The following is a 19,435-nucleotide window of genomic DNA, read 5'->3' as shown; positions in this document are numbered from 1 at the left end:
CAGAAACAGACTATGGATATGGCAGGAGAGTGAAAGACTTCCACCCCTACCTGCCACAGACACCCTGACTGGATCCCTGGACAGAAGTGCTGAAGTCCACACACAGACATAAAAGGACACAGCACACACAGGAAGCCAGAACCATAGCTGCAATAATACAGACACCACATAACAACATTTTATGACCACAAGGGTGGCCCTCACTGGCAGATGGTATTAGGGACCAGGAGAGTGCCTCCAGCTTACTACAAGGCTAGAGTACCCCTCAGACATCAGGTCTCAACTGAGGCTTTATAGCCCATGTAGCCACACACTAGGAAGGAAGTTAACCCTTCCAACACCAGGGAAGGGAAGACATCAACTAAAAGGGGGAAGTGCACACAACTCAAACCCTGTGCACACCAAACAGGGAATGTGCACACATATAAAGGCAGGTTGCCAGGTGCAACCGCATGCACATTGCAGCAAGCTGCCCAGCACCAGCTCAGGCTGCAAAACAACCACAAGTGAGGCAACATACTAGCGGCCCTCGCCTGTGGCTGAACAGCAACACCAGACCGCAGGCAACAGCATGCGGACACAGGAGTCATGGCCGTGACAGTCTCATATTGAGTGCTATGAGAGAACAGGAGGGGATGCAGCTTCATTTTGTGTCTGATGTGTGAGAGGGGCTGCATCTGCTGCGTGACATAGTAAATGTAGCTGCAGCTTCTGCATGCTGTGAGAGGGTAGGAGGGAGGTGCAGCTGCAGCTTTTTTTCTCTTTCCAGTGTCTGGTACTCAATGTTCTGAAAGGGAAGGTAAAAGGTGCAGCTTCTTCTTGTGCCTGATCTTGCATACTGTGAGAGGGATGAAGGGAGACACCCGATAACCCGGAGCGCGTCACTTCTCTGATAGACCGCCCATACTCAGCAAGCATGGACAGAGAAAAGGGACATTTAAAGAAACCTCAGACCCACAAGTCTGCATTACACACCTTACAGCGGGGGGGGGGGGGGGGGGGGGGACGGACTGTCCTTTTATTTATAGTTTTCTATAGTTGGGACACGACGGACGAGCAAAAAGAAGCGCAAAGCGATTATTTGCTTGTAAACATTTATTTGAGACAGGTTCATGCAGTGACTGACAGGAGGAGGACTGCGGCTCAGCGTGCGGCAGGGGGACTGCGGCTCAGCGTGCGGCAGGGGGACTGCGGCTCAGCGTGCGGCAGGGGGACTGCGGCTCAGCGTGCGGCGGGGGGACTGCTAGGCTTTCTCCTCTTCTACATCTGGAGGGAGGAGACACAGGATATGTACGTTACATATTATACAATATATTATACATGATGTTACACATTATATTGTACTTTAAAGGGCCTATGACCCCGGCTGACCAGTTACATGTGCGCTCGGCAGCTGAAGGCGTCTGTGTTGGTCCCATGTTCCTATGTGCCCACATTGCTGAGAAAAAGGATGTTTTAATATATGCAAATGAGCCTCTAGGAGCAACGGGGGCGTTACCATTACACCTAGAGGCTCTGCTCTCTCTACAATGATCACAGCAGTGAAAAAGTCATCACACCTGGTCCTGTCAATCAAAGTGCACAGGACGTGGCAGTTGCAGAGAGAGTAGAGCCTCTAGGTGTAATGGTAACGCCCCCATTGCTCCTGGAGGCTAATTTGCATATATTAAAACATCATTTTTCTCAGAAATGCGGGCACATATGAACATGGGACCAACACAGATGCCTTCAGCTGCCAAGCGCACATGGAACAAGTCAGCCGGTGTCATAGGGACAAAACTGCTGACAGATGGGCTTTGATATTAAACATATTACATATCAGACATTCTGTGCAACTTCATACATTTTGTCTTCATTACTGGAATGATTATTATAAGGGCGATTCCCATATTAAGCCTCATTCACAAGTCCGTTATTGTGAGCCAAAACCAGGAGCGGAGCCTCCACCGAGATCAGGTGTAAGGGGGAGATCTGCTCCTGTTCTGTGTTTAGAGCCGCACCTGGTTGTGGCTCAAAATTACTGACCAAACACTGACGTGTGACTGAGGCTTTACAGCGCTTTGGTACAGTGATGAGCGAGTGAGCTTCGGATCCTAGATCTCTAGTCGCTTTGCTCAAAATTTCGTATTAATGCTGTACAGAGATCCGTCTCTGTATAGAATTAAAACGTACGGCCTCCGATGAGGCAAAGTCAGTTATTTGCAAAGTCTCACGAGACTTTGGTATTCGATTTTTTAAAGTGGAAAACTTTGAAACTTGGATCCAAACTCTGCTACGGTTCCGAGGTACCAGTTCGGATCCAAGATTTAAAGTGGTTTTCCAATTTAAAAATCAAATACCGAAGTTATTCACCGAAGTCTCACGTGACTTCGCCTCATCGGAGGTTGTACATTTTAATTCTGCACAGAGACGGAGGCTGTATCTCCGTACAGCATCAATCCGAAATTTTGAGCAAAGTGACTACGGATTTAGGATCCGAAGCTCACTTCACTCATCACTACTATGGTCTGTCGACCGGATGTGCAGTAACATTCTGCTCGGTGGGGCTCTGGCCTTTTGCCCCCCCCCCCAAGCCAGATAATGAGGGGACCTCGGTCACTCTGGCTTATTATTCCCCGCAGCGCAGAGCCATTCAAGTAAATGTGCAGCCGGTGGAATCCTGTGCCATCAACATCTAGGGAAAACTGCACGGTATGGCGGGGCCAGAGTGCCAAGTCGGGAACCTCCCAACTTTACCCATTATGTCCTAGATGACAACTCAGACCAGTACTGAAAGTTCCTTCCCCAGTGGTGTCCCATCTAATCACTGGACCATGTATTGAGTGCATTGCAGTGGATCCCCCACTTTTTGCAGCAGCAGCTTTCCTCTATCTAGTAGGGTGGCCCAAATCAGGGGCGAGCCCTTCTTCCTTTAAGGCCTCTTGCACACGTTCCGTTTTTGCGGGTTCCGTGTGCAGAACCATTCATTTAAACGGTTCCGCAAAAAAAACAAAAACGGAATGTACTCCATATGCATCCCAGTTCCGTGGCTCAATTCAAGTCAATAAATCCGCAAAAAAAACGGAATGCATACAGAATGCATCCGTATGTCTTCCGTATCCGTTCCGTTTTTGGGGAACCATCTATTCAAAATGGTATGCCCAGCCCAGTTTTTTTAATGTACTTACTGTTTATACATTATTGTATGCTTCCGTTTGCCATCCGCAAAAAAATGGATCACAAACGGAGAAACGGAACGGAAACACTGCTGAAACAAAAACTGGAACAACGGATCCGTGAATAACGGACCGCAAAAGACATATGGTCGTGTGCAAGAGGCCTAACCCCCAAGCACTCCAGCTGTAGTAATACTACAACTCCCAAGATGCACACTTGCTTGGCTGTTCTCAGAACTCCATAGAAATGAATAGAGCATGCTGGGGGTTGTAGTTTCACCACTGCTATAACCTCACCATACAGTCTAATGCTCTAATGAGGCACTGTCGGTGCAGGGTCCTGGTGAGTTGGGGGTTACGCTGAAGGCGGCTTATGCTCTAAGCTTTGGACCCTCAGCCCTGCATGTTTCAGCGTCACACGGGAACCAAACAGAATTGTCTGTACCTGGAGCTGAGCCGAGGGAGAACAGTCCGAGCAGGAGGCTTTCTATGGTGGCTTTCTGTCTCTGGAACTGGTCCTGGGTCAGCTTCAGGTTAATGTCCAGAGGGATGGTCACCTGCAAAGGAGAACGTGTTAATGCAAGATGCACAGGGGGCACCCACCAGGACGACCCCTCTTTATGCCCCTCTAGGTCACAGACACTTGGGACCCTCACACATTAGTCAGAGCAGTGGGAACCTGTCCCTGGAGGACTTGACCCTTATAGTGAATGATCCCCTTGTAATAATGCAGCCTCGGCTGCTGAAATCAGCTCATTACTGGGGGTGTTCAGGCAGCTGGACCCCACTAGTGCACTACATACATACCCCAATCTCTTCTGGGTCTTCTGATCGTTCATCCACAAGATCCCCCCAGGGGTCTCCGGCTTCCCTGCGGTTCATGTTGTTGTACGGCAGTTTTTTTGGTATTTTCTTACCCTAGAAATATCATGAAACTGGTTCAGCAAATTATTAAAATCATGCTTTCCTTACAATCTCCTAGCGGGTGTTCACATCTGCATTGGAGGCTCCGTTTGGAATCTCCATCGCAGATTTTGTCAAAATTAGTGAACAGAAAAGTGCAGCGGGCAGGACTTTTTGTTCTCCCAAATGGATCCCATCATAGTCAACAGGATCTGTTTGGCTACTTTCCTATCAGTTATCTGCCGAAACTGGCACGTAAATATTAGCGCTGATGTGAACATGTCCTAAGTTACATCATAGCTACTCCAGTCACATCCTGAGCTGTATTCACCAATGTGCTACCAACGAGCTCCCTTAATGCACTGTGCAGATAGCAGAACTGTGAATGCAGCTCTGGGTGTGATTGGAGTAGGACACATGATTGTAAACCTGTATTATGCATGTTTCAATTGCACTTTTTTTGTGTGCAGTGGTCCCCAACCTGTGCATCTCCAGCTGTTGCAAGCCTACAACACCCAACATAATCTGACAACTACAAAGCTAGGAGTTGTAGTTTGGTCACATTAGGACCTCATCAACAAATCAACGTTCCCTTACCGCATTTTTATGCATATCGGCCGGGCTTAAAAAGCTGGATCCTCCCTCCACATCCTCTGTCCACAGCAGGCAGTACAGGACAAGGCCAAAGAGAGCAACTCTGCCCAACATCATCTCGGATTCGGATTTCAAGCTGGAGATCTGCAAAATGGAAAAAAAAAAAAAAAGTTAAACTGAGCCTGAAACAAAAACTTGAAATTAGGCTTTATTCACATCTGCACTGGAGGCTCCACTGCAGATTCTGGTAAAAAACGTTATACGAAATAGCGCAGCGTGCAGCACTATTGTGGCCGGTAAGACGCTGGGCTGCCTGACAGATCACAATGGGGTCCACTGGGCGCCATCCTTCTGCAGAATGCAACTGATCTGGGGCCTCAGTTATTTAATTCTGTACAAGTGCAGATGTGAACGAAGCCTTACCCGCCTTGTGACTTACATGGAGTCTTACAGGAAAGTCTTCACACCCTCAGGTCCATGGCATATTTATAGGAGGCGCCAAAGGAATGTGGAATATCTCCCAAGGAACCAAATGCGATGGAAACCTACGTGAAGTCTGGTGCTGCTTCTACACAACGGTGGAATCATAAGAGGCGCCATTGTTCTGATCTGATAGGTGGAAGTGACTGTGACTGTGTACTGACCCCCGGGCGCCGTCCTCCATTGTTCACTGTTTGCGCTTGTGTTCTATAGAGCAGATACTACGAGAACAGGAAGAATTTACAAACACCACTGTGAAATTTTCTTTGCATGCGGACATTCCCTCTTGATTATAATGGATCGATCGTTTATCACCGCAGTCCGTGTCCGGGGTGATGTGTTTGCACAGTTGTCACTTCCACAGTAACAGCTGAAACCTTCAGGCATGGACCGATCTGATATCTACAGCAATCAGTAACAATCACTACGCTTTATTTGATTCATTTTGTACTAACATTGAGCTGCATTGTATAATCCAATCACACCCAGAGCAGCAAACACTATTCTGCTGGTTTTCTTGTTTTCTCTTAAGCCTCATACATTACTGTGTACATACATTATTTATCCAGTATTATACTCCAGAGCTGCACTCACTATTCTGCTGGTGCAGTCACTGTGTACATACATTACTTATCCTGTACTGATCCTGAGTTACATCCTGTATTATACTCCAGAGCTGCACTCACTATTCTGCTGGTGCAGTCACTGTGTACATACATTACTTATCCTGTACTGATCCTGAGTTACATCCTGTATTATACTCCAGAGCTGCACTCACTATTCTGCTGGTGCAGTCACTGTGTACATACATTACTTATCCTGTACGGATCCTGAGTTACATCCTGTATTATACTCCAGAGCTGCACTCACTATTCTGCTGGTGCAGTCACTGTGTACAGTCATGGCCAAAAGTTTTGAGAATTACATAAATATTGGAAAAGTTGCTGCTTAAGTTTTTATAATAGCAATTTGCATCTACTCCAGAATGTTATGAAGAGTGATCAGATGAATTGCATAGTCCTTCTTTGCCATGAAAATTAACTTAATCCCAAAAAAAATCTTTCCACTGCATTTCATTGCTGTCATTAAAGGACCTGCTGAGATCATTTCAGTAATCGTCTTGTTAACTCAGGTGAGAATGTTGACGAGCACAAGGCTGGAGATCATTATGTCAGGCTGATTGGGTTAAAATAGCAGACTTGACCTGTTAAAAGGATGGTGATGCTTGAAATCATTGTTCTTCCATTGTTAACCATGGTGACCTGCAAAGAAACGCGTGCAGCCATCATTGCGTTGCATAAAAATGGCTTCACAGGCAAGGATATTGTGGCTACAAGATTGCACCTCAATCAACAATTTATAGGATCATCAAGAACTTCAAGGAAAGAGGTTCAATTCTTGTTAAGAAGGCTTCAGGGCGTCCAGGGGCGTAGCTATAGGGGGTGCAGAGGTAGCAGTCGCTACCGGGCCCAGGAGCCTGAAGGGGCACAAAGACCCTTGTGCCACATAAGAAGAGACTGGTATTATGGAAAGTGCATGCTGGTCAAGTTACACCTCTGGCTGCAGGGAAGGGGTTAGGTCAAGAATTTGGCATTTATTCGCCGTTTCAACTTTAAAAATTTTGCCTCCCTGGTCACAAAGCACTGAGGGAAGGGGGGCCCAAGGTGAAATCTTGCACAAGGGTCCATGAGCCTTTAGCTACGCCCCTGAGGGCGTCCAAGAAAGTCCAGCAAGCGTCAGGATCGTCTCCTAAGCTGCGGGATCGCAGTGCCACCAGTGCAGCGCTTGCTCAGGAATGGCAGCAGGCAGGTGTGAGCGCATCTGCACGCACAGTGAGGCCAAGACTACTGGAAGATGGCCTGGTGTCAAGAAGGGCAGCAAAGAAGCCACTTCTCTAAAAAAAAAAACACCAGGGACAGATTGTTCTTCTGCAGAAAATATGGTGAATGGACTGCTGAGGACTGGGGCAAAGTCATAGTCTCCGATGAAGCCTCTTTCCGATTGTTTGGGGCATCAGGAAAAAGGCCTGTCCGGAGAAGAAAAGGTGAGCGCTACCATCAGTCCTGTGTCATGCCAACAGTAAAGCATCCTGAGACCATTCATGTGTGGGGTTGCTTCTCATCCAAGGGAGTGGGCTCACTCACAACTTTGCCCCAAAACACAGCCATGAATAAAGAATGGCACCAAAACACCCTCCAACAGCAACTTCTTCCAACAATCCAACAGCAGTTTGGTGAAGAACAATGCATTTTCCAGCAGGATGGAGCACCGTGCCATAAGGCAAAAGTGATAACTAAGTGGCTCGGGGACCAAAACGCTGACATTTTGGGTCCATGGCCTGGAAACTCCCCAGATCTTAATCCCATTGAGAACTTGTGGTCAATCCTCAAGAGGCGGGTGGACAAACAAAAACCCACTAATTCTGACAAACTCCAAGAAGTGATGATGAAAGAATGGGCTGCTATCAGTCAGGAATTGGCCCAGAAGCTGATTGAGAGCATGCGCAGTCGGATTGCAGAGGTCCTGAAAAAGAAGGGCCAACACTGCAAATACTGACTCTGCATAAATGTCAGGTAATTGTCGATAAAAGCCCTTGAAACGTATGAAGTGCGTGTAATTATATTTCACTACATCACAGAAACTACTGAAACTAAGATCTAACAGCAGTTTAGCAGCAAACTTTGTGAAAACTAATATTTGTGCCATTCTCAAAACTTTTGGCCACGACTGTACATACATTACTTATCCTGTACTGATCCTGAGTTACATCCTGTATTATACTCCAGAGCTGCACTCACTATTCTGCTGGTGCAGTCACTGTGTACATACATTACTTATCCTGTACTGATCCTCAGTTACATCCTGTATTATACCCCAGAGCTGCACTCACTATTCTGCTGGTGCAGTCACTGTGTACATACATTACATTACTTATCCTGTACTGATTCTGAGTTACATCCTGTATTATACTCCAGAGCTGCACTCACTATTCTGCTGGTGCAGTCACTGTGTACATACATTACTTATCCTGTACTGATCCCGAGTTACATCCTGTATTATACTCCAGAGCTGCACTCACTATTCTGCTGGTGCAGTCACTGTGTACATACATTACTTATCCTGTACTGATCCTCAGTTACATCCTGTATTATACCCCAGAGCTGCACTCACTATTCTGCTGGTGCAGTCACTGTGTACATACATTACATTACTTATCCTGTACTGATTCTGAGTTACATCCTGTATTATACTCCAGAGCTGCACTCACTATTCTGCTGGTGCAGTCACTGTGTACATACATTACTTATCCTGTACTGATCCAGAGTTACATCCTGTATTATACTCCAGAGCTGCACTCACTATTCTGCTGGTGCAGTCACTGTGTACATACATTACATTACTTATCCTGTACTGATTCTGAGTTACATCCTGTATTATACTCCAGAGCTGCACTCACTATTCTGCTGGTGCAGTCACTGTGTACATACATTACTTATCCTGTACTGATCCTGAGTTACATCCTGTATTATACTCCAGAGCTGCACTCACTATTCTGCTGGTACAGTCACTGTGTACATACATTACTTATCCTGTACTGATCCAGAGTTACATCCTGTATTATACTCCAGAGCTGCACTCACTATTCTGCTGGTGGAGTTACTATGTACATAGATTACTTATCCTGTACTGATCCTGAGTTACATCCTGTATTATACTCCAGAGCTGCACTCACTATTCTGCTGGTGCAGTCACTGTGTACATACATTACTTATCCTGTACTGATCCCGAGTTACATCCTGTATTATACTCCAGAGCTGCACTCACTATTCTGCTGGTGCAGTCACTGTGTACATACATTACTTATCCTGTACTGATCCAGAGTTACATCCTGTATTATACTCCAGAGCTGCACTCACTATTCTGCTGGTGGAGTTACTATGTACATACATTACTTATCCTGTACTGATCCAGAGTTACATCCTGTATTATACTCCAGAGCTGCACTCACTATTCTGCTGGTGGAGTCACTGTGTACATTACATTACTTATCCTGTACTGATCCTGAGTTACATCTTGTATTATACTCCAGAGCTGCACTCACTATTCTGCTGGTGCAGTCACTGTGTACATACATTACTTACCCTGTACTGATCCTGAGTTACATCTTGTATTATACTCCAGAGCTGCACTCACTATTCTGCTGGTGCAGTCACTGTGTACATACATTACTTACCCTGTACTGATCCTGAGTTACATCCTGTATTATACTCCAGAGCTGCACTCACTATTCTGCTGGTGCAGTCACTGTGTACATACATTACTTATCCTGTACTGATCCTGAGTTGCATCCTGTATTATACTCCAGAGCTGCACTCACTATTCTGCAAATCTCCTAATGTTCCCGGCTGGCTCAGTGCTTGTGATTTGCACTCTGAGATGTGTTGTCTTTACACCAGACACTGAACATGACCCCCCCCCCCCCCCACCCCTCTGTATTGTAGGGTCTTGGCTAAGCTGTTGGGGGAGATGTTTGCGTGCCCATAAACGTTGCTCTAGCAGCAACCGGACAGACAATATACAATCGGCGATGTACTCATTATTTTGACTGAATTGTGCACGAGTGCAGCACTGGAGTAAAGCACAATATGTAATTCTGCTCACCTTTCACATACACTAACTCTATATAGGATTTAACCCTTAACACTACATGTAGTCAAGCAGTGGTCACTTTTAAAGAAAGTCAGGCGTTGCGAAGCAACCCGGAGGCAGCGCGGCTTCAGAAATGATTAAGCTCCTTGTGAGTTTTAGCACAAAAAGTAATAACTGAATATTTTATTCCAAGGATTTAACAATTTACAAATAAAGAGCAAAATGGATAAAACTTTATAAAAGGAAACATTTCTGGGGAGGATGGGGGTCATGATCGCTGGGATACACCGAGGTCACAGCTCGTTCTGACCAAATATCGAGTGGGAAACAGAAGGGAAAACTGCGCAGCAATGAAGAAATGCCCCAAAAATCTGATCTCGAGGAGAGAGGGCGGAGTCTGCAGTTCCACTTGGCCATGAAGGAGTTAATAAGTATCACTGTCCTTCTGAGATTCGCCCTGACCGAGCAGGAGCTGGGAATTCATGGTCCGGGTGCAGGGAGGTCACTGCTCGTTCTGGTGTCCGTCTGTCACCGCAGACACGACCCCCTGTCCCTTGTTTACATCGCTGATCAGCGCCCACTGGCCGTCCACGGACTCCTTCCACAAGGTCACCTTAAGACAGGACGATAGAAGGGGTTAATATACAGAGCACCGGGACCATCATCCATGTGTGCACCCTTCCCCCATACCTTGTTGTCGCCCCCAGACACGGCCAGGATGTTGGCGGTGATGGACCAGCTCACGTGCCACACCACGTCATTAAATTTGTGCAGCAGTTTGGGGGTCCAGCTGTTACTGGTCGGGTCGTCACAGGTCCATATGTAAACTCTGCCGTCCTGCAAGAACATATCAGCAGCTCAGGACATGACACACACGTCTCTGCTACACCATGGACCGGGTCCCTCCAATGTTACCTGAGAACAACTGGCAATGGTGCTGGTGGGGAGACCGATAGACGGTGCCCAGGCCACATCCCGCACCCAGTCACTGTGCGCCTCCAGCTTCTGATCTTCTTTCCACTGACCGTCCTCCTCCCTGCAGAGACAAGCAGAAGCCACATGATGGCGGCGGTGCGATCAGCTCCCCAGTGGGCGGTAAGGGGCCGAATCTTCACCTGCTAACAGGGACCCCCATACTATGGGTGACCTCACAGAAACACGTGATAAGAAATGCCACGTGGTACGGTGCTCTTAGTATTCCCTGGCTCGTGACCGTGCACCCAGAGGTTGTCACTGACCTCCAGATTTTCACAAGGTTGTCGCATCCACCGGAGACGAATCTCTTGATGTAGTTTGGCCTCTGTCCAGATGGCTGATCCACTAAACTCCCCGGGACGACGGAAGGAGCCCAGCTGACCGCGTTACACCCAATCTAAAGAGGGGACACAGGTCAATATATGCTATGCTGCAGCAACCTTCACTAGTTGTGAAACTACAACTCCCAACATGCTCTCTTTACTTATATGGGAGCTCCAAGAACAGCTTAGCAAGCGTTTATGCTGGGAGATGTAGTTTCACAACAGCTGGACTGCTGAAGGTTGCCGGCCCGTGCTCTAGTGGTGATTATTTTTTTCAAACAGCTCCTCCTACTGGTTCCTCACGGGACTGCCTCAACAGTTTGTCCCATTTACTGGCGCTTACCGTGTGTGCGTTGCTGATCTTTTTGACATCCCAGGGACCGTCCCCCGTGTAGGTGAGGAGAGAAATGGCGCCATCGGAACTGCCACAGGCCAACATCAGGCCAAAGTCGTGAGGAGCCCAGCACACGGAATTCACTGCACCAGAAACAAGAGGGGAGGGTAAGCAAGAAGCCCAAACGGCGGTACTACTACCACCCCCAGACAGTAATCACCTGAGGAGTCGTGGCCGGTGTATTCATACGTCTTGTCCCAGGTCCCGTTTTCTTCTTTCCATATAATGACCTTCCTGTCATAGGAGCAGGAGGCCAGGATGTTGCCGAACATGGGATGAGCCCAGGCTACCTGCCAGACCGGCCCCTCGTGTCTGCAAGACAAAACCAAACCTTAGAAGGGCGCAGTGCTGGCTCCATGTCAGACTACGGTCATCAAGAGCCTCCAGGCCCGACTCACCCCCGCAGATCAGCAATCAGTATCTGGCCGCCATTCTTCACGTCGAAGATCTTAACGGATCTGTCAGAGGAGCAGGTGGCGAGACGCGTGCCGTAGTAATCCATCTGAGCATCGTGCTGGGAAGACAAGCAGAGAACATCCTTATAACGCACCTGGGAGCCACATTAAAGGGGGACACCAGAAATAACAAGGCAGCATTGTCAGATCAGCGGGTTCTGACCACCAATGACCTGTACTGGAGACCCCCGTACCCCTTCTCTGACCACCAATGATGGCCTGTACTGGAGACCCCCTTACACCTTCTCTGACCACCAATGATGGCCTGTACTGGAGACCCCCTTACACCTTCTCTGACCACCAATGATGGCCTGTACTGGAGACCCCCTTACCCCTTCTCTGACCACCAATGATGGCCTGTACTGGAGACCCCCTTACCCCTTCTCTGACCACCAATGATGGCCTGTACTGGAGACCCCTGTACCCCTTCTCTGACCACCAATGATGACCTGTACTGGAGACCCCTGTACCCCTTCTCTGACCACCAATGATGACCTGTACTGGAGACCCCCGTACCCCTTCTCTGACCACCAATGATGGCCTGTACTGGAGACCCCCTTACACCTTCTCTGACCACCAATGATTACCTGTACTGGAGACCCCCCTTACCCCTTCTCTGACCACCAATGATGGCCTGTACTGGAGACCCCCTTACCCCTTCTCTGACCACCAATGATGGCCTGTACTGGAGACCCCCTTACCCCTTCTCTGACCACCAATGATGGCCTGTACTGGAGACCCCCTTACCCCTTCTCTGACCACCAATGATGGCCTGTACTGGAGACCCCCTTACCCCTTCTCTGACCACCAATGATGGCCTGTACTGGAGACCCCCTTACCCCTTCTCTGACCACCAATGATGGCCTGTACTGGAGACCCCCGTACACCTTCTCTGACCACCAATGATGGCAACTACTGGAGAAGTTAGAACTGCAATTCCCTCATATCATTGAGCACCCACCATCAGGATCAACCCTATTAAACCAGGTATACATCCTAGTAGGGTTGATACTGCTGATTATAATGAAGTCTTGTGAAAATCAGTTGTGTAGATCCTGGGAAAAAAAATTACTTAATGATTTATGCAAATGAGGGCTTCATTGCACCAAGGGGCAGGGCCTATTCAGTTAGTGCACTGAAGTCCTCATTTGCATAGAGAATAAAAGTCTTTTCTCTTGCCACAACTGATTTTTACAAGACTGCCATCATTGTATACAGCAGAATCAACCCTACCAGGAAGTGTGCAGGGTTAGATAGCATTGATCCTGCCAACAGGGGCTCTTTAAAGGCTATGGAAACATTTGCTTCTTAAATGCAAAATTAAGCAACTTTCTAAACTGCCTTCTTTAAAACTTCCTACCATGTGGCTGCTGCAGAGTGTGTGTCAGTCCTTCTCCTAGCTGGCGGTGCTGCTGAATCTGACCGCACACTGCTCCGGGTCCTCTGCGCGCTCACGTTCTCGCAGTGTTATAGGCAGCATCACACCAGACGATTCTGCCGGCAATTGTCAGGAGGGAAGCATTTCTTCCTGGCAATCGCCTGCTCGCTAGCAGAGGAGACCACTGCTATTATACATGCAGCGATCTCCTCCACAGCCATCGTCTGGTTGTTTGCCGGCAGCAGATAGTGATTAGACAGCCGCCGTTTGCTCATTCATCAGGTAATTGGCGGCAATATTAGACTGCAAGATCATCGCTAACGAGCGTTACCATGAATGCTTGTTAGCGATCATCTCTGAGAAAATCTGCCAGTGTAATACAGGCTTTAGAGACAGCAGCAGGGAGGGGGAGGAAGTTGTACATGGCAGATAACACAGACTATAGATAGGGAGGAGAACACGCACAAGGCAGTCTGCAGGGGGCGAGTCACATAGGCTGTGTGCAAAGCAGAGCAACAACGGCAGACTCTGCAGGGGAGGCGGGGGGGTCACAGTGTCAGGACAAGTGGGCAGAGAGCTGGAGAAGGAGAAACCAGTCCAATAATGAAGCTGTGTGGAGTCACGAGAATTAGTGAAGGCAGCAGCATCCTGGACACACAGACCTCGTATCACTGGGAGAACGTCAGACATTGAGAGCAGGTTGTAAACTGAATACCAGGGGTCTGAGAATGAAGGAATGACGGCTGCAGCCTGAAACACGCAACCACTAGCGTGTGCGAGATCACTCCTTGGCGTGGCCTTCACATTACACGCTAGTGTTTGATCTGGCAGCCGATCGCTGCTCACGTTTCGTGTACACAGCGCCAAATCTCTGCAGGAAGGTAAATGTCAGATAAGAGGCCGGATCCTGCACTCACAATCATATCCTCGTGGGACGTGTCCACTGTGTTGATGACGGAAACCTGAAAGAGAAAGGGCACAGGTCAGAGCGCGGCAAGAGAAAGGGCACAGGTCAGAGCGCGGCAAGAGAAAGGGCACAGGTCAGAGCGCGGCAAGAGAAAGGGCACAGGTCAGAGCGCGGCAAGAGAAAGGGCACAGGTCAGAGCGCGGCAAGAGAAAGGGCACAGGTCAGAGCGCGGCAAGAGAAAGGGCACAGGTCAGAGCGCGGCAAGAGAAAGGGCACAGGTCAGAGCGCGGCAAGAGAAAGGGCACAGGTCAGAGCGCGGCAAGAGAAAGGGCACAGGTCAGAGCGCGGCAAGAGAAAGGGCACAGGTCAGAGCGCGGCAAGAGAAAGGGCACAGGTCAGAGCGCGGCAAGAGAAAGGGCACAGGTCAGAGCGCGGCAAGAGAAAGGGCACAGGTCAGAGCATGGGTACAGGCTCTATATACAACTGATATGGGAGACTTTGTCTCCCATACTTTTTACTGCAGCTCTACTCCATAGAAACTGCTTTGATCAGGGACTACAGCCTAGCTACATTGGGGAGTATGACAGTCATCTCCGGTCTAATCAAAACCTTACAGTATGGTTCATACCTTGCACCATGCTTTATACTGCAGCTCTGCTTATTTACTGAGCTTGGTTGCTGAACGGAGAGCGGATTTTTATTCTCGCAAAGATAAACACAGAAATATCAGGAATCGAGCAGGATTTGGCTAATTCCCATCCACTTGTATTGTAGTGTAAATTGCTGCAGTCCTATGTAACACCACAGATAACACAGGGATAACTCTGAGTACAGATAATGTAGTAGATGTCACCTGCAGTCCTATGTAACACCGCAGATAACAGGGATAACTCTCTGAGAACAGATAATGTAGTAGATGTCACCTGCAGTCCTATGTAACACCGCAGATAACAGGGATAACTCTCTGAGAACAGATAATGTAGATGTCACCTGCAGTCCTATGTAACACTACAGATAACACAGTGATACCTCTCTTAGTACAGATAATGTAGATGTCACCTGCAGTCCTATGTAACACACTGGTAACTCAGCTACATCTGTATGGACTATACATACGATCCATTCATTTGTTAGCCCCTGAGGGCTGTGGCCCTAACATTAGGTGCAGGGCCCTGTAGCTAACACCCCCTGACCCCCCCCCAGGGCCGGCAGGCGGGTGACCCCCGGGTAACAGGGCGGCTCCGCGGGCGCTCGGCTGCCGTACTGACCATGGTGTCCGCTCCCGGCCTGTGCGCTCTTCCTCGCAGACGTGGCAGCTCCCGGCTGCTCCTCCTGTAGACTCCAAGCAGTCTGTACTTCCGGGAGTGCAGAGCAGACTTCCGGTCCGGGAGGGTAATTTCTACCAGTCACCAGGGTTCCGCGTTAGATCTGTGCACATCTACAATGTCACCTGTCAGTGAATGGAACTTGTCTGCAGCACATATGTGAGTTAGGAGCTGAGGTCACACATTATCCCTTAAAACACTGAGCGATTTATCCAAAATGCCCCCCTGCCCCCCCTTGTGGCTGACATGTAACCCCCGCCTTAGAAAAAGAAGACCTGGAAGCTGGTTGGTTGCTATGGGCAACTGCACTGGTGATGGCGTAGTACTGGAATACAGGGCGCCATGGGTGGGACAGCGGCAGCCCCCGGGGTGTACCACTATATCAGCAGCAAAAGTACCGCAGAGTCTGTACCGCCAACAGCTACGAGGACCGCGGACAATCAGAAGGGACCGCGCGTGACTGGCGCTTCAGGGGTTAATCATAGATAGATACACACAGCAGACTGTATCACACAGGATAGGATTAGATACACGGCTCAGCAGACTGTATCACACAGGATAGGATTAGATACACGGCTCAGCAGACAGTATCACACAGGATAGGATTAGATACACAGCTCAGCAGACAGTATCACACAGGATAGGATTAGATACACAGCTCAGCGGACAGTATCACACAGGATAGGATTAGATACACACAGCAGACTGTATCACACAGGATAGGATTAGATACACAGCTCAGCGGACAGTATCACACAGGATAGGATTAGATACACACAGCAGACTGTATCACACAGGATAGGATTAGATACACAGCTTAGCAGACAGTATCACACAGGATAGGATTAGATACCCAGCTCAGCAGACAGTATCACACAGGATAGGATTAGATACACAGCTCAGCAGACGGTATCACACAGGATAGGATTAGATACACAGCTCAGCAGACAGTATCACACAGGATAGGATTAGATACACAGCTCAGCAGACAGTATCACACGGGATAGGATTAGATACACAGCTCAGCAGACAGTATCACACAGGATAGGATTAGATACACAGCTCAGCAGACAGTATCACACAGGATAGGATTAGATACACAGCTCAGCAGACAGTATCACACAGGATAGGATTAGATACACAGCTCAGCAGACAGTATCACACAGGATAGGATTAGATACACAGCTCAGCGGACAGTATCACACAGGATAGGATTAGATACACACAGCAGACTGTATCACACAGGATAGGATTAGATACCCAGCTCAGCAGACAGTATCACACAGGATAGGATTAGATACACAGCTCAGCAGACGGTATCACACAGGATAGGATTAGATACACAGCTCAGCAGACAGTATAACACAGGATAAGATTAGATACACAGCTCAGCAGACAGTATCACACGGGATAGGATTAGATACACAGCTCAGCAGACAGTATCACACAGGATAGGATTAGATACACAGCTCAGCAGACAGTATCACACAGGATAGGATTAGATACACAGCTCAGCAGACTGTATCACACAGGATAGGATTAGATACCCAGCTCAGCAGGCAGTATCACACAGGATAGGATTAGATACACGGCTCAGCAGACAGTATCACACAGGATAGGATTAGATACACAGCTCAGCAGAGAGTATCACACAGGATAGGATTAGATACACCGCTCAGCAGACAGTATCACACAGGATAGGATTAGATACACAGCTCAGCAGACAGTATCACACAGGATAGGATTAGATACACAGCTCAGCGGACTGTATCACACAGGATAGGATTAGATACACAGCTCAGCGGACAGTATCACACAGGATAGGATTAGATACACAGCTCAGCAGACAGTATCACACAGGATAGGATTAGATACACAGCTCAGCAGACAGTATCACACAGGATAGGATTAGATACCCAGCTCAGCAGACTGTATCACACAGGATAGGATTAGATACACAGCTCAGCGGACAGTATCACACAGGATAGGATTAGATACACAGCTCAGCAGACAGTATCACACAGGATAGGATTAGATACACGGGTCAGCAGGCAGTATCACACAGGATAGGATTAGATACACAGCTCAGCAGACTGTATCACACAGGACAGGATTAGATACACGGCTCAGCAGGCAGTATCACACAGGATAGGATTAGATACACGGCTCAGCAGGCAGTATCACACAGGATAGGATTAGATACACAGCTCAGCAGACAGTATCACACAGGATAGGATTAGATACACGGCTCAGCAGACAGTATCACACAGGATAGGATTAGATACACGGCTCAGCAGACAGTATCACACAGGATAGGATTAGATACACAGCTGAGCAGACAGTATCACACAGGATAGGATTAGATACACAGCTGAGCAGACAGTATCACACAGGATAGGATTAGATACACAGCTCAGCAGACAGTATCACACAGGATAGGATTAGATACACAGCTCAGCAGACAGTATCACACAGGATAGGATTAGATACATAGCTCAGCAGACAGTATCACATAGGATAGGATTAGATACACAGCTCAGCAGACAGTATCACACAGGATAGGATTAGATACACTGTTCACTAGACAGTATCACACAGGATAGGATTAGATACACAGCTCAGCAGACAGTATCACACAGGATAGGATTAGATACACAGCTCAGCAGACAGTATCACACATGATAGGATTAGATACACAGCTCAGCAGACTGTATCACACAGGATAGGATTAGATACACAGCTCAGCAGACGGTATCACACAGGATAGGATTAGATACACAGCTCAGCAGACGGTATCACACAGGATAGGATTAGATACACAGCTCAGCAGACAGTATCACACAGGATAGGATTAGATACCCAGCTCAGCAGACAGTATCACACAGGATAGGATTAGATACACAGCTCAGCAGACAGTATCACACAGGATAGGATTAGATACACAGCTCAGCAGACAGTATCACACAGGATAGGATTAGATACACAGCTCAGCAGACAGTATCACACAGGACAGGATTAGATACACAGCTCAGCAGACAGTATCGCACAGGATAGGATTAGATACACAGCTCAGCAGACAGTATCAGTCACACAATAGGATTAGATACACAGCTCAGCAGACAGCATCGCACAGGATAGGATTAGATACACAGCTCAGCAGACAGTATCACACAGGATAGGATTAGATACACAGCTCAGCAGACAGTATCACACAGGATAGGATTAGATACACAGCTCAGCAGACAGTATCACACAGGATAGGATTAGATACACAGCTCAGCAGACAGTATCGCACAGGATAGGATTAGATACACAGCTCAGCAGACAGTATCGCACAGGATAGGATTAGATACACAGCTCAGCAGACAGTATCGCACAGGATTGGATTAGATACACAGCTCAGCAGACAGTATCGCACAGGATAGGATTAGATACACAGCTCAGCAGACAGTATCGCACAAGATAGGATTAGATACACAGCTCAGCAGACAGTATCGCACAGGATAGGATTAGATACACAGCTCAGCAGACAGTATTGCACAGGATTGGATTAGATACACAGCTCAGCAGACAGTATCGCACAGGATAGGATTAGATACACAGCTCAGCAGACAGTATCGCACAGGATAGGATTAGATACACAGCTCAGCAGACAGTATCGCACAGGATAGGATTAGATACACAGCTCAGCAGGCAGTATCACACACACATGATAGGATTAGATACCCGGCTCAGCAGGCAGTATCACACACACATGATAGGATTAGATACACGGCTCAGCAGGCAGTATCACACACACATGATAGGATTAGATATAGCAGCTGAGCAGACTGTATCACACACACACATGATAGGATTAGATACACGGCTCAGCAGGCAGTATCACACACACATGA

The 19,435-nt window shown here is 47.9% G+C and overlaps 2 protein-coding genes across 2 annotated transcripts; both read right to left on the bottom strand.

The window, feature by feature from the left end:
* Positions 1-1,090: 1,090 nt before the first annotated feature.
* On the bottom strand, positions 1,091-5,218 carry LOC122944083 (ghrelin-like). The gene is made up of 5 exons (XM_044302302.1): positions 5,092-5,218; positions 4,656-4,796; positions 3,963-4,073; positions 3,601-3,712; positions 1,091-1,266 (listed from the first exon to the last, which is right to left on the bottom strand). The coding sequence occupies exons 2-5, from the start codon at positions 4,767-4,769 to the stop codon at positions 1,244-1,246; spliced, it is 360 nt and encodes a 119-aa protein (XP_044158237.1). The 5' UTR covers positions 4,770-4,796; positions 5,092-5,218; the 3' UTR covers positions 1,091-1,243.
* Positions 5,219-9,931: 4,713 nt separating this feature from the next.
* Positions 9,932-15,595, bottom strand: SEC13 (SEC13 homolog, nuclear pore and COPII coat complex component). Its single transcript, XM_044300602.1, has 9 exons — positions 15,483-15,595; positions 14,225-14,269; positions 11,873-11,988; positions 11,635-11,786; positions 11,424-11,557; positions 11,021-11,154; positions 10,698-10,818; positions 10,473-10,619; positions 9,932-10,395 (listed from the first exon to the last, which is right to left on the bottom strand). Exons 1-9 carry the CDS (start codon positions 15,483-15,485, stop codon positions 10,285-10,287), a joined length of 963 nt encoding a protein of 320 aa, XP_044156537.1. The 5' UTR covers positions 15,486-15,595; the 3' UTR covers positions 9,932-10,284.
* Positions 15,596-19,435: the final 3,840 nt, after the last annotated feature.

Source organism: Bufo gargarizans, chromosome 7 (assembly GCF_014858855.1).
Source record: "Bufo gargarizans isolate SCDJY-AF-19 chromosome 7, ASM1485885v1, whole genome shotgun sequence".
Classification (NCBI taxonomy): domain Eukaryota; kingdom Metazoa; phylum Chordata; class Amphibia; order Anura; family Bufonidae; genus Bufo; species Bufo gargarizans.
This window is presented reverse-complemented; position numbering and strand designations above follow the sequence as displayed.

Excerpts from the sequence above, each read along its gene's own strand:
- LOC122944083 (XM_044302302.1), bottom strand. The coding sequence starts at position 4,769 with ATGATGTTGGGCAGAGTTGCTCTCTTTGGCCTTGTCCTGTACTGCCTG. Across the intron at positions 4,074-4,655 it reads CCGATATGCATAAAAATGCG|GGTAAGAAAATACCAAAAAA; the intron begins GTAAGGGAACGT and ends TGATATTTCTAG. Across the intron at positions 3,713-3,962 it reads AAGACCCAGAAGAGATTGGG|GTGACCATCCCTCTGGACAT; the intron begins GTATGTATGTAG and ends TCTCCTTTGCAG.
- SEC13 (XM_044300602.1), bottom strand. Across the intron at positions 11,989-14,224 it reads CGTCCCACGAGGATATGATT|CACGATGCTCAGATGGATTA; the intron begins GTGAGTGCAGGA and ends TTGTCTTCCCAG. Across the intron at positions 11,787-11,872 it reads CTGATTGCTGATCTGCGGGG|ACACGAGGGGCCGGTCTGGC; the intron begins GTGAGTCGGGCC and ends TTTGTCTTGCAG.